Source organism: Ambystoma mexicanum, chromosome 1p (assembly GCF_040938575.1).
Source record: "Ambystoma mexicanum isolate Mex_15411 chromosome 1p, UKY_AmexF1_1, whole genome shotgun sequence".
NCBI classification, from domain to species: domain Eukaryota; kingdom Metazoa; phylum Chordata; class Amphibia; order Caudata; family Ambystomatidae; genus Ambystoma; species Ambystoma mexicanum.
Window position 1 is genome coordinate 731,724,377 of NC_090921.1, and position 15,577 is coordinate 731,739,953.

General features: G+C 47.1%; 1 protein-coding gene across 4 annotated transcripts in view; it reads right to left on the minus strand.

Annotated features, from left to right (window-relative positions):
* The window catches only part of FLAD1 (flavin adenine dinucleotide synthetase 1), a 444,813-nt gene that overhangs the window by 134,550 nt on the left and 294,686 nt on the right, over window positions 1-15,577 (minus strand). For all 4 annotated transcript variants that reach the window (XM_069650211.1, XM_069650196.1, XM_069650209.1 and 1 more), the window contains exon 7: window positions 11,230-11,303. In XM_069650211.1, the coding sequence (XP_069506312.1) occupies window positions 11,230-11,303 (74 nt within the window). The remainder of the gene's footprint in view (window positions 1-11,229; window positions 11,304-15,577) is intronic.

Consider the following 15,577-nt stretch of genomic DNA (forward strand, 5'->3'; position numbering starts at 1 on the left):
TGGAACACAAGCGACTACCATTGAATCTCCTATCTGTCACACAGGATACGGGAGGTAGATTTGTTTACATAACCGCGACTTTCTGGGAGCGGTCTATATCCATGCTAGCCATATATGCACCACCAACCTTACTTACCGCATTACTTAACGATATAACGCCTATGTTAGCAGCAGATTCCTCGAACTTGGTAGTGGTGGGGGGAGATTTTAACGAAGTCATGAATTTGGAACTTGACCGTACGCATATCCGTTTGAGAAATCCAGCCGCGCATACCAAATTGGCCACATTCGTTGACGCAATAGGCCTGAAAGATGTGTGGAGACACTTACACCCCGGCACAAGAGAATACTCGTTTCTCTCCGGAGCACACGCCTCACTATCCAGGCTTGATTATTTTTTTCTCCCGACGTCCGAATTACATCTAGCAACTGATGCACACCTCCTACCAATAGGTATATCAGACCACTCACCGCTAATGTTAGAGCTGAATACCCACAGACCGGTCCCCCCACCCACATGGAGGTTAAATAATTATTATCTGGGCTTCCCCGATTTAGTGGAGCATGTTAAAAATGCGACAGAATCATACTTTGAATTGAACACAACCTCCGTGGATATCCCTGTAACACTGTGGGAGGCTTATAAACCAGTACTGAGGGGGGAACTCATATCCCAGATCACAGCCCATAAGAGGAAACAGGTTGCAGCAATCCGGGCGGCTGAAGCGCGAGTGCAAGAGGCAGAGGTAGCTCATCTATCCCCGAACCTCCCAGAATCTCATCGCAAATTACAATTAGCACAAAACAGTTCCAGAACGTCGCCCTGGACAATGCCAAATAGGCACAGGCAGCGATGCGTGCCAGAGTGTACGAAACCGGGGACAAGGCAGGCAAAATGTTGGCATGGCTGGAGAAGCGAGACGAGGGGCTCCGACATGTTAGAGCAATTAGATCACAGGGGAATATACTAATAACAGCGGACCGCGACATAGCGGAAGGGTTTGCAGCCTATTATAAGGAACTTTATGGAGCGCCAACCTCCCCTATTGACACCACGGCCATCTCGGAAATCACTCTTCCCTCCTTGACGCCTGAACAAAGAGCCCTGCTAGAAACTAACATAACAGAGGATGAACTGTCTGCAGCCATAGCGGACCTCCAACCGGGGAAAACCCCGGGACCCAACGGTTTTCCCGTTGAGGTGTGGAAGAAAATAGGCACAAGCTTAATTACACCACACTTACTGAAAATGTATGAAACCTCCCGCAGCAAAGGGTCCCTCCCACAAGACCTGAGACAGGCCACCATAGTGGTCATTCCCAAGGCGGACAAACCCCCAGATTGCTGCAGCTCGTATAGACCTATTTCCCTCATCAACACCAAAACCAAAATCCTAGCGAAAACATTAGCCAATAGACTCCAGCAAGTCATACACTCCTTGATCCACCCGGATCAGTGTGGTTTCATGCCGCAAAGATCCACGCGGATGAATATACATCGATTATTCATGGCAATGGAAAATGCGACCACTATCCGAGGCCCTCTAGCCCTGTTGGCAGTGGACTTCGAGAAGGCCTTTGATTCTATTAGGTGGGATGCGGTCTGGGAAATAATGCATAGAATGGGATTTGGGCCCCAATTTATGAGTTGGGTTAAATTACTGTATAAATCTCCATTAGCCGTCACGAAAGTGAATGGTCACGTATCAGACCCCTTTGAAATTGGCATAGGGACCTGGCAAGGATGCCCACTGTCAGCTATGATATTTGCAATAGCAATCGAACCGCTCGCAATACTGTTAAGAACTAACAAAACATGGAAGGGATTCCGATGGTCTGAAGCCTGGGAGGACAAAGTGTCCCTATATGCAGACGACTTGCTGGTATACTTACAAGACCCGGTTAGATCCTGCCCCATAGTGACTGACTTACTCCAGAAATACAGCTCCTTCAGCGGCCTGAGAGTAAACTGGGCTAAATCTACTCTGTTCCCGCTTAGACAAGAGGAAGAATCGATCCCGCCCCATTGTCCCTACCAGCTAGAAAGGGAACAGTTCAAATATCTAGGTATATTAATAACAAATAACCTGAATGATTATGTTCCCAGAAATCTGTACCCAGTCATGACAAGATTTACAGAGGACACCCGTCACTGGTCATCCCTTCCTCTGACATTACTGGGTAGAGCGGCGCTCTTTAAAATGATGGCCTTGCCCCGACTCCTGGCCATATTACAGAACGCCCCCTTATATATTCCTTCAAACATATTCAGGAAAATAGATCAGACACTTCGTAAACTACTATGGAATGACGGCCACCCACGTATAGCTCTCGCCACGCTCCAAAGATCCATATGGGAGGGCGGAATAGGACTACCCCGAATGCAAACGTATTATTGGGCCAGTCAATTGATGAAAGTGAATGACCAATTACACGGCGACACAGGTGCGCCACATAACAGATCTTTAGAACTCGACACTCCCGGGAAACCCATTATGCAATATCTCTACAAGAAAAGAGCCCGCACGGCCACTCCTAACATGCGAGCAGAGATAACACAAATCTGGATAGATACACATAAATTCGTGGGATGGGGCGACAAACTATCGCAGGCGCAACCTCTGTGGAATAACAGAAACCTTCCCGGTGTATACACTCTCCCCAGATGGCCGAATTGGTCTCGGCATGGATCGCTCACACTGGGAGACGTTGTGAAGGATGACACTATGGTTCCTTTTGCGGAGTTGGCGCTCCGATTTGGACTTCCCCAAACTGAGCACTACCACTATGCCCAACTACAACACGCATTACAGAGCATTCTCCCTGAAGTGATTTCTCTGCCGGACTTTACCCCCATTGAAAGAAACTTATTCCCGGAACAAATCACCCATAAAGTGACATCGGTTCTGTACAGTGCCATAAGTTCCTTTGGCACACCAGATCTGCTGTCGCTGCGGACCAAATGGGAGTCGGATGTGGGGGCTATACTACTGGAGGAATGGGTCACAGCATTGATGTTCCCTAGGGAGATAGCAATATCATCAAGGCTTAGACTGATTCAGTTAAAGATACTACATAGAGTATACTATCCTAGGGTAGCCCTATATAGATGGGGAAGGATAAATGACCCGAATTGCCTGCGATGCAAAACAGAAGAAGGCACCTTCTTCCACATCCTGTGGGATTGCACACACATCCAACCACTTTGGGAGGCATGTTGTGTGGAACTCTCCTGAGTTATGGGAAAAACAATTCCCAGAAACCCTAAGCTATTACTGTTGGGAATAGATGATGAAATTGATCTATCTAGATATGAAAAACTGCTTCTGTTCACCACTACTGCACTTTTGAAAAGGAACATTGCTCAGAAATGGGGCTCGGACCAAACACCGAGCTATGAATAATGGAGGACAGATGTGGATATTTGTGTCGCAATGGAATACAGGGTATACTCAGCCAGAGGATGCCTGGCTAAAGCGTCGAAAGTTTGGCAGAAATGGGAAGAAGCCCAATGAGGGCTAACACAGGAGAATTGGCCACTGGGATATGTCGAAAAGCACCCCCCCCTGATGCCCAGGGCGCCCGCAGGATAAAGCAGCTGGGTGTTGTTCCCGGGTTCGGATAAAAAGTTGACCCAATTTGCAATATTATGTGTACAACAATCGGAGACAGCCAGTGACCCATACCAGCAGTGTGCATGTATTGATTGTTTATCTGTTTATTTGTTTTAAAACACCAATAAAATAGGTTATCAAAAAAAAATAATTTTAGTACTAGATTTAAGTCCCTTTTGGGACATGACAAGGTACTGGGGGGTATACATTAGTAAGCCCCTTTAAGAATTGAATGATCAAAGGAATTTTGAAATATGAAACCTCTTCTGAGGTGCACTTGAAAATAGACAGCGCAGCAAGGTATCCTTTAATTGTCCCTATCTGGAGCCCCAGATTGGCTAGATGCAGTAGGAAAGAAAGCACCATTGGGGTGCCACACTGAAAAGGGTCCACATCCTTATCTTTGCACCAGTTACTGAACTTGTTCCAGCGACATCGGTATAAAGATTTTATTGCTGGCCTTCTGGCCGAAAGCAAGATCTCCATTACGTCATCCGGAAGATCCCAATCCTTGTATCTCAACCTCTCAGAAACCAATGCGTGAAGGTTGAGTGTCTTGACCTTTAGATGGAGAACCCGACCTTCCTCTTGCGAGAGAAGATCCTCTCTTTGCGGAAGACGTATTGGAGGGCAGATGGACATGTCTAGAAGGTCTGGGTACCACGTTCTCCTGGCCCAATCCGGGGCAATTAGGATCATGGTTTTCCTGAACTTTCTCAACCTCCTGATTACTTGAGGAATCATGGACACTGGGGGAAACGCGTACAACAGTGGAAACTTCCACTCCACTACGAATGCGTCTCCCAGAGCTCCTCTTTGAGGAAATTCCCTTGAGCAGTACTGATCGCACTTCCGGTTGGTCGCAGTGGCGAACAGATCCACTTGAGGGGTTCCCCAAAGGGCAAAGATCTCTTGAAGGACTTCCTGAGCTAGCTCCCACTTGTGGGAGACTGTGCTCTGCCTGCTCAGAGCATCTGCCACCGTGTTTTGCTCTCCGGCTAGGTGAATTGCCGATAGAGAGATTCCTTCTCGTATTGCCCAGAACCAGAGCTGCATTGCCTCTCTGCACAGTGGTAGTGACCCTACTCCTCCTCTCTTGTTGAGGTAGTACATGGCCACTCTGTTGTATGTCATTATCAGGACATTCTTTCCATGTACAGAAGGCAGAAAGGCCTTCAGCGCTAGTCTGATTGCCCTCAGCTCTAATAGGTTGATGTGTAGTTTGGACTCCGATGGAGACCAACGACTGCTGATTGTCAGATCGTTGGTGTGTGCTCCCCACCCCGTGAGTGAGGCGTCCGTCACTACTGTTATCTCCGGCCATGGTTGCCAAAAGGATTCTCCCTTGAGAATGTTGTCGTTGCAAGCCCACCATAGTAGATCCTGAGCAACTGCGCTCGGGACTTGCAGAAGATCCGACATATTCCCTGAGAACTGGGACCACTGAGTTCTGAGTGCCCATTGAAGGGATCTCATTCTCAACCTGGCCTCTGGTACTAGGAAAATGCAGGATGCCATGAGGCCGGGCAACCTGAGAAAATCGAAGTTAGATGTTGGGCATTCTGAAACTTCATTACCATCTGTTGGATGTGGAGAGCTCTCACTTCGGGAGGCGAGGCTTTTCCCGATGAAGTGTCCAAGACTGCTCCGATAAACTGGAGTTTCTGGGTTGGTATCATGTGGGACTTCTTGAAATTGAGGGAGAAGCCCAGTTTGTGGAGGAAGTGGCAGGTGATCGAAAGATGTTCCTGAGCTTGTTCTGGAGAATTTGCTCTGATCAACCAGTCGTCCAGGTAGGGATATATGTGAATACCTCCTCTCCTGAGACTTGCTGCCACAACCGCCGACAGTTTGGTGAAAACCCTCGGGGCGGAGGTCAACCCGAATGGCAGAACTCGAAACTGATAATGAGAATTGCCAATCGCGAACCTCAGGTACTTTCTGTGCCCTGGATGGATTGGCACATGAAAGTAAGCATCCTGAAGGTCCAATGATACCAACCAGTCTTGGAGTTGTAGAGCCTGAAGGATCTGAGAAAGGGTCACCATCTTGAACTTGTCCTTCCTGAGGAACTTGTTCAAGTTTCTTAAGTCCAAGATGGGTCTCAATCCTCCGTCCATTTTTGGGATGAGAAAGTATGGGGAGTACCAACCCCTGTTGCTCTCCGCTACAGGTACCTGTTCTATGGCACCTTTCTCTAGCAGGGTTAAAATTTCCTGCAACAGGAGCGGGTCTGGAATTTTTACGGAGTTGGCTCCCGGTGGATGATTCTGAGGCCTTTTTAGAAAGGGGAGACAGTAACCTTGAGCTACTGTTTCCAGTGCCCAAACGTCTGAGGTAATGCCTCGCCATTCCTTCAGATGTTGAGAGATCCTGCCTCCCACTGGTGTCTTGTGGAGCAAGGTCTCAGAGAGATTTGGAAGCGGCTGCAGGAGTGGCTGAGGGCAAAGATGCCGCTCCTGAGGCTGATTTCGCACCTCTTCCTCGTCCACCACGAGGGAAGTTTTTTCTGCCTCTTTGAGAAGCCTGTCCTCTTCCTCTACCAAATGAGGAGTAGTAGCGAAAAGAACGACCTCTCCTGGAAGATGATCCTGAATAGGTTTTCTGAGGCTGGCGCATGGAGGCACTAAGAGATATAGCTGCCGCCTTCGAGGTCTGGAGTTTTTCTAGGCTTTCGTCAGCCTTACTGCCAAATAGTCTCGAGCCATCAAAGGGCATGTTAAGGAGTCTGGAGTGCACATCCTGTGCAAACCCCGACTTCCTCAACCACGCAAATCTGCGCAACACAGTGCTTGTAGCCATGGATCTGCTGATGCCATCAGCAGTATCCAGTCCAGACTGGAGACATTCCCCCATTGCCTCCTTTCCGTCTTTGACTATATTCAGGAAGCCTTCCCTTTCCTCGCCTTCCGGAATATGCTCAGCCGCCGCCGAAATACAGTCCCACAGGGTATGGGTAAACCTGCCCAGGGTACAGGTGACATTTGTCGATTTCAGGGCCATGCTACCTGAAGTGAAAACTTTACGGGCCCAGGCATCAACTTTCCTGTCCTCTCTATCCGGAGGGATAGTGGGATATGCAGTTTGTTTTGCTGTGGATGCAGCCTGAATAACCAGACTTTCTGGAGCTGGATGTCTGTTTAAATATTCAGGATCCGTACCAGCTGGTCTTTATTTCTTTGGGAAATTACTATTTGTAGCAGCAATGCTATCAGGATTTTCCCAATTTTTTTCTACTGTTCTCTGAAGAGCCCTATGAAAGGGGAGAACTGTGTCTTTTTGGGGACCTTTGACAATTATATCTGTCATGTCGTCCTGTTCAAACACGGGTGAAGTGTTACCCCAACCCATGTATTCTACTACCCTGTTCATAAGACCTCTGTACCCTGAGTCTGCATGTTCTGCAGGGTCAGGTTTGGCCAATTCTAACTCTGGGGAGGTGTCAATTCCACTATCAGAGTGCAGCGTATCACTCAGGTCTCTCATTCTAGATTCCTGATCAATGAGTTCCTCAGGAACTTGTCTTGTGCCACATGAAACTCCAAAGGGAGTGACTTCATCTTCCTCCGAGCCAGAGTCCTCATGAATTGAGGACATAGCTTTAAAAAAGTCTGTTCTGGGCAACGGAGTAAATCTCCTTTCTTCCTCAACTATTTCCTTCGAGGGAATAGAAAAATCCTTCGAGGTTGTCGACGGGAACTTCGAAGAAGACTTCGATACAGGTGTCGAAGACGCTCTTGTCTTCGATGCTGAAGCAGTCGACGCCGATGGCGTCGATGAAGCCATCGAAGCCTTCGATGACTTGAGCTTTTTATGAGGCACCGGAGATGTGCTCGACTCTCGAGGAGTCTTCGATTCACGAGGAGCCTTCGACGACTTGGCATCGACTCGAGTCTCTTCGATACTTCTGGCTTTTACCAAGGTAGTTCTCGACTTCTCTTTGTCGTCCAATGGAGCGACCTTAGAGGAATGGTTCTTCCGAGGGGGTCGGGCCGCATTCTCGAAAACCATCATCTTTTTACGGAATTCCTCCCATTTTCTGGGGGAATCCGATTTTGTCGGACATTGAATTTCTTCGGTCGACTCAGAAGACGATGACGATGAGGGAGATCTGTCTCCTCTTCAGTTTTTTTGACGAGGAAGAAGAGTGTCTCGATCTACTCCTAGATCGAGATCTCTTGGAGTGTCTATGTCGATCAGATTCTTTTGAATCGGTCGCTTTCTTTCTTTCGTTTTGGACACAGCCTTCTTAGAGGCTTCCCTCCCCACTGACAGTTTACCTCTCCTCTCACGAAGGGCCTTCTCGGTCATGGACTGACAGGAACCACAGTCGTCGGTTCGGTGACTAGAACCGAGACACCAGAGACAAACTCGTGAGGATCAGTGATCGACATTTTCGATCCACAATCGATACACTTCTTGAACCCAGTCTTGGGTGTCGAAAGAGTTGAAGATGACGACATTTTCACGAAGAAAATCTCGGAGCGCGCCGTTCACGATAGCAAAGCGATCGGAAAAACGGAACTGGAGCAACGGGCGCGGCTCGAACTACTTATACCATCAGTGACGTCGACACGGTACGGAGACCGTCGAGGGACAATCGACGCCACGACCTCGAGCACAGCGCCCTCTGCCGAGAAATATTTTTTCCGAAGCAGCGAAGCTGGAGATATTGGGAGGACACAATCCATTCAAAATTGTGTTTAAAGAGAGAGACATTCTTTTGTTAAAGCCAAGGCGGAAGAGAGCCTGAGAAGATTGTGCAAACTGTTGAATCTTGTCAAATATTTGAACTGCGTAAAAACTTAAGAGTACCATAAGGCATAGCAAACGCTAAAGAATAAAGCTAGGGGAAGGGAACTCCAAGAAAGTAAAGTTAAACGGTTTGAGCCCGAAAGAGGGAAACCAAGGAAAGAAATTGAAAGTGAGAGGCTGGGCCAAGTTGAGGGGACCAATAGAGACTTAAAATTCCTTTTCCTTTGGAACGTTTGTTTGTGCTGAAGAGCTTGGAACTTTTGTGTTGGTTCTGCAAAATGCAGAGGATTTACCTGGACTTGGGGGAAAAGGGAGATCTGAGTGGTCAAAACCCCAAACTTTGAGACGGAGTACGTGAATGGCAAGCAGGCTCTGGAGGGCCGAGCCAGCTACCCCAGGTATAATCGCATAACAGTACCCCAGGTGTAATCGCATAACAGTGTGCACCCATACGTCAAGTGCTCCACCCCACCCACGTGTTGCACAATGTGGGCAAGAATCTTTTGATGCCATTCTGCCATCCTTTTGTTTCCCACTGATTTTCTGTTTGTGTTACATTTCCCTATTTCACTTGTATGGTATTAGAGTGAGGGCAGGTTTTCTAGTTTAATTGTTATTCTTTTGGACTAACGACGGACTAGGACTGTTTTCTGTTTATTCAGATGGTGGAGTGTGCTCCCATCTTTAGTGTTAGGGCAGAACAGGAGTTCTTCCTGGTTTTTTTTCTTCCTCTTTTCTGTCCCCATATCATCCCCTTTCGCTTCACTACTCAGTTCTGAGCAACTTGCTGATATGCTAACACATTTTCATACTGTTTTATAGCCTAGCTACTAAATAGTAAAATGTCTTCAAAGTTAATGAATCTCATGTTGTATTCTTTTTCTTTTTATATATGAAATGTATTTTATGAGCTTAAAGCTATGTTATATAATCAAGAGTTCATAAAGACTCAGACTGTAATTGTTTACTTCTCTACTAAATAAAATAAAAATCCATAAAACAAAGAAATCCAGACTGGACTTCTAGCAGCAAAAACCAAAACTGGGATATGCCCAAGCCACTCATTTAGTAAGTATCATCAATTGAGGGCTTTAGGAATCAGTGGGAAAACGCCTTCCGAAGGTTGGACGACTTTCCACCTCCAACTTCAGGAACGAAGGAGAGATTTAATACCCCTGTAAAACCAATCACAAAAAGGCTTAGAGGTCCTGAAAGGTCCTATGCTTAGAGGGCCAGATGACCAAACATCCTGGTTGGTCACAGGAACTGGCATTCAAGCACAGTCAGCCCCACAGAAAGTGAGAGGGCTAGTGCAGGGACATATACTAGCCTAAAGCAGTTAAGACTAATATGGAGACTGCCTTGGTCGGCTCACAAAAAGTCCACATGTTAACAACGGCCATTTTAAGGTCCCCTTGACTAAGGGAAGCACAAGAAAACAAAATGGGCAGGAGCAGGATTCTGAATAAAATGTATTTTAAAAACACTTCCGGTGGCTACAAAAAAGGTGCATTGGGCTACCAATATGGTAAAATGGCTTGCACACTTAGTTCAAAATTAAAGCACAGCTACCACCAACCTATTCCCTAAAACCAATACATAGGACCCCATCACAATAGGGAAGAAATGGGTCGCTGAGAGGCACCCGAGGGACCTTAAGCATAAGTGGTGACCCAATACCATACAGCATTTATTTTGTATCTATTTATTCATTTATAAGGCGTCAAAAACCTGTGTGCATCGGGCGCCAAAACATACACAGAAATACAACAAAGAGATGGGACACATAGTTTAACCAGACCTCGGCATCAAAAACAGGGGATTCACTCAAAGAGTAGAGTTTTTAGCTGTCTGCAGAACTTTTTGTACTCCTTTTGTTGCCTCAGATAAAAGGGGAGGGAGGTCCATATCTTGGCTGAAGTGAAAAGGAATGATCTTCCTAGGCCATTAGCCCAATTGAAGCTTGGATTTTTGACCAGTGCTAGTGTCTATGATCAGAGCCTTGTTTTTAAGATAGATTGGTAGCGTTACATGAATGCACCTGTGAACAAGTACAACTGCCTTCAATTGTGCACATGCAAAAACCGGGAGCAGATCTTGTCGACTGCTAGTAATATGCTCTTATAGTTTTTCTTTTAATGATACGCACAGCATCATTTTGTGTCACTTGCAGCTCTTGCAAGCTCTTCTTGTTTGTGCCTATCAATAGGGCATTGCCGAGTCCTGTTAGTATCATTGGCTGTGCTATGGATGTACAATTGGACGCAGATAGAAAAGGGCGGATGTTCCTCAGCAAACTGAGATAATACAAACAGTTTATTACAGTCGGATTAACATAGACTTTGGAGCTGAGTGAAGACTCCAGATGGAAGCTTTGTGTAAATGGGGTAAATTTACCAAAGGGTAAATGTATCGCCAAAATAGAATACTCTTTCCCAAAAATGACTTTTACTAATGATTCTGATAACCCAGCAGTACACAAAGGGAACTGTGTGGGAAGCTCATATGCCTTCTTTTATGAGACAGTAATGCCACTTCATGGCAACTATGCTGTACGGATTTACCAAATGGCTTTCAAAATCTTCCAATGTCCTTGACTGAACCTCAAGGCTATTTCGTGATGCGGTTGACGAAAGGATCCATCAAAAATAAAGACTATTTGATAAAAGCATTACAAATTCCATTGGACTACTGCACTTTACCATTCAATTGTTACTTTTCTTGTCTCATAATATTTCACACAAAACCAAGTTAACAAGCTTTCATAAACACTGGCATGTCAGAGCAGATGCCAGTTTTTCAATAGGCTTGCTTGCAACTCTGTGTTGAAAGTTCCATTTAAGGAGCGTGCAGCCACTTACCCTTTGTCATAGAGGATACAGTATGGAATGAAAAGTGTGCGCAGGAAATCCCAGATGTCCCGGTACGTCCATTCCTAAGGGCGAGATAGCAACATGCAGATGAAACAAGATGTAAGCCAAATATATGTACCTGCAGATGACAATAGTAATGTTTTACAGTCAATAAGCCGACTCTACAATCACAAAAAAACAATAGATGTGCTTTGCACCTTTCCCTTGGTTTCCCACACCACCTAAGATAATTTTGTCTACCTGAATAAAATGACAATTTTAACCCACAATAACATTCTTACTGAGTTCAAGGATCTATGGCTTGTAACTGTGTACTAGTCATTGGATTGTTATTAGAAAGTGTTATTATGCACACAGTGCAGAACATTATTCAAACCCGCTAGATGCAGGAATAATGTTCTATCCTCCCATCTCGTATGGTGACTGAAAGCTAGCCCCAACTAGGAGATACCAGCTAAGAGGTAAGTCTGTCCATGTTCTCTCTCCTTAGTGAGCAAACCCTCCCCAGACTGGAAACCCAAAACAGGTAGTGAGCGAATATGGACACAGGAAATGTTTATGGAAGAAAGGCCGGAGCAACCCTTACATGTCCGGAAGGGCCTTGGTATTGTTCGAGCGCCTTATTAGGTTGCTGCTCTCATGCAGACTTCCTTTCCTGCGTTTCCCTTCTGAGATGCAACCACCTAGTGGTAAGGGCTGCTCCCTGTGCCCAGGAACCTTTTGCTCAATTTATTTTAGTTTGCTCCCTGCACCTCTCTGCCCGCTTTCCCTCCTTCCCTCCTGCCCTTCCCAGCCTCCCCACCCACAGGGTGCTCCGACAGGCCGAAGCAATCTTCACATGTCCAGGAGGGCACTAGAGAGCCCACGCAAGATGGCTGCAAGCATGTGAGCTCCCAGGAGACCTCATAAATCCAGTCGAGATCCTGTTATACGCTGAGCCACTATCGTACTAATCGGCATGCCATCTGCCGAGTAAAGTCTCTGAGAGCACTCGGGGGAAGTTTCGCCATGTGAAACCGAGCTGCCTTGCAGATCTGGAGCTTCACGGAGAAGCAGCATGCTGTGGTGCACACTGGGGGTTAGCAGAGGCCCTCACTGTGGGACAGACTGCTTGGTCCTCACAGGTGACCTGGCAGGTGGCGGTGGCCAGCACCTCTAAACTACCCAACGGGTCAGGTCCAGCATCGCAGGCTGGTTGATGGTGAACAGAGCTCTGGGCTCCATGACGGCTCAAGGAGCATCAACTCTGAGGGGCTGACGGGGCCTGCATTCCGTGCTTGGCGAGTCCCACGCAGCTCTACAACAAGTGCTCTAGGTAGGATTTTAGTGTGAATATTTTACTCCCAATTTTAGAATTAGATCCAATTTCAAGAGTACAAATGAGTTTTCTCCTTCGCAAGAGAGTTGTGATAAACCTGAGGGCGTTCTCACAAGTATTCCCAGGGGATCCATTGCTCAGGTGGCCAGGGGAGGGCCATTGCTCTTGAATCCCAACCCTGGGGGCAGACAAGCGAGGCGGGGGGGGATCACCTGGGAAGGTGGTCCTTGGGGACTGTGGGGAGAGAGTCTGATGACCAGACATGGTATTCCCCTGTTCCTTGCCCCAATCTATCCTACCCATGCTCTTTGTTCATGGGATATTGTCACCGAAGTCCCATCCTGCTCCTTAACCTTCCCTCACCAAAAAGGAAGATAACATCTTGTGGACATCTAGAGAGACCAAACCCTTTTCCAACTCAACACTAACCTTGTCTCCCCTTCCTCAAAACCCAGAAGAAATATGGTGAACCCACCATTTTCCTCCCAAATATCACCCTCCAATAAACAAGGGGATTTAGCATCACTCTCACACTTTAATGGGCCCCAACAAGTCCCCACACCTGGTACTGAAAAGAGGATGAGACAAGTACAGGCTCCATCAGTCTGTCCGGGGTATTTCCAAGCACACCCATCTCACCCTCCCCATTTCCAATAAGTACAGAGACGAAGAAGAGGCAATCGGAAGCAATGAGGGTTACCCATAGAAACAACATAGGAATACAAAGTAAGGCCTACCATATAACACCTTTAAATTGTCCCACTAATAGAGTCAGGCAAGGTCAGGCACTTTACTCCAACTGTGCACACCCAACTCCAATTGACTCTGACCTGCAATTATAAAAAAAGGGTGGTTCTGCCAAAAGCAGAAAGCAAGCTGGAGTTGCGGATGGACCAGGAGAGCCAAGGAGCAGGGAGAGGCCATAGGAGAAGCCTCCAGAGTCCGGAGGGGAGCGGCATGCCGAGACGCTGGCCTGGGGTGTTTAAAGGGCTGCAGTGTGGCTGGGAAGCCGTATCTCCAGAGAGCCAGAGTGAGGCAGACTGCGACCTGCTGACCGAGTCCAGAGAGATGCTTGTTTCCTTGGGACATGTGCCAGTCCCAAAGGTGTCTGAGGGGTAGGTGGTGAGACCCTGACCTCGACCCAGTGTATTCCTGAGGAGACCGATCACTGGCGCTACAATACCCGGTGAGTTTTGTGAAAGTGAAGACAGAAACTCGAGAGCCTGCGGGTGGCTGGAGCGGGAGTGGAAACAAACAAGATTTACAAGCGGCACGAAAGTAGAAAGCAAGAGAGAAAGTAAAGGGACAAAAGCTAGAGAGAAAGCATAAAGAAAGATGCGCTAGCAGTGCGGAAGTAAAGCGAGAAAAGAGGAAAGAACTTTAAAGAATAGAAGGAAAAGGAAAAAGAGAAAGTGCGCTGGTGGCGCAGAAACAGCAAGGAAAGGGTGCATGTGACCCAAAAGCAAGGAAAGGGTGCAAGTGACCCGAAAGGAAGGAAAGGATAAATGCGACCCAAAAGCAAGGAAAGGGTGCAAGCGACCCAACACCAAGGAAAGGGAGCCAGCGACCTGAAAGCAAGGAAAGGGGACAAGCAACCGGAAAGCAAGGAAAGGGTGGAAAGCGATACGAAAGCAAGGAAAGGGTGCAAGTGACCTGAAAGGAAGGAAAGGATGCATGCGACCCAAAAGCAAGGAAAGGCTGCAAGCGACCCAACACCAAGGAAAGGGAGCCAGCGACCGGAAAGCAAGGAAAGGGGACAAGCAACCCGAAAGCAAGGAAAGGGTGGAAATCGATACGAAAGCAAGGAAAGGGTGGCAAGGGAACCGGAAACAAGGAAAGGGTGGCAAGCGACCAGGAAACAAGGAAAGGGTGGCAAGCGACCCGGAAGCAAGAGAGGGTGTGAGCGACCCAGAAGCAAAAAGCGAAAGGTGCAAGTGTGCACAACAAAGTGAGAAATGTGCAAGAAGCACAAGCAGAAAAAAACAAAGCAAGAAGAAGGTGCAAGTGTGCACAATAAAACGGGAAGAGTGTAAAAGAAATACACAGGAGGTAAAAAGGTGTGCAAGAGGCACCTGTGAAGATGGCTAAAAGGAAGACTAGTCTAGAAAAGGAGAGGGGTTGAGAGATCAGAGTTGTCGCGCATGCGATGAGCAAAGAAACCCAGCATTCTCGAAAGACTCTGATACTAACGCCATGAAAGAACTGTACATAGAAAAATACATTCAGGCCCGGGACTAGTTTTTTGCTTGTTACCCCATGAAGAGAACTGTGTGTTAAAACGGTGCATCCTGACGAAGTGAACATTTGTCCGAAACTGGGGCCTGGGCTTGGGGAAGGGAACACTAAGAGGCTCACAAGAGACATTGCTGAACTTTGTGAAGAAAGGCCTAGACTTGGGTAAGGGAAACCTGAGAGGCCTGACAAGAACTGTGTATTTTTGTTTGGAACCAGAGGAGGCCAAGCTTAGGGGAAGGGAACCCCAGGAGACCTAGAGACATTGTGAACCTTATTGACTTGCTGCAAGAGCCTTCCGTTGAAGGTTCTGAGGGCAACCCTTTTGAGTTGAACTATTTTTTCACTGGCAGAACTACACCCATTGGTAAGATTACCTGAAATCAGCTGTGGTTTATATTTTCTTTTTAACTACTATTTTCCTTTAAGAAGACTCCCTATCACATTTGGTTTATGAGTGAGGGCAAGCTTAGGTTTGGACATGGATGAACCTTGGTTTTGGACTTACGGTTAGACGGCTATTAGAAGCATCAGTTGAGGGGAAAATCCCTTTAGAGTTGGGGTCAGTTCGGTATTACCCCAACCCTGGAACTTTATTAAATAAAGATTTTGAAACGGTTCCTTTTGGGTCTGTGGGCCTCATTATGACCCTGGCGGTGACGGTATTAATGGTGCCGGTGAGGCACCGGCACCATTCATACGTCCCACCGCATTATGAGTTCTGCTCGCGGGTTCCTGACAGCCCACCAGGTCTTCAATCACAAAAAAACAATAGATGTGCTTTGC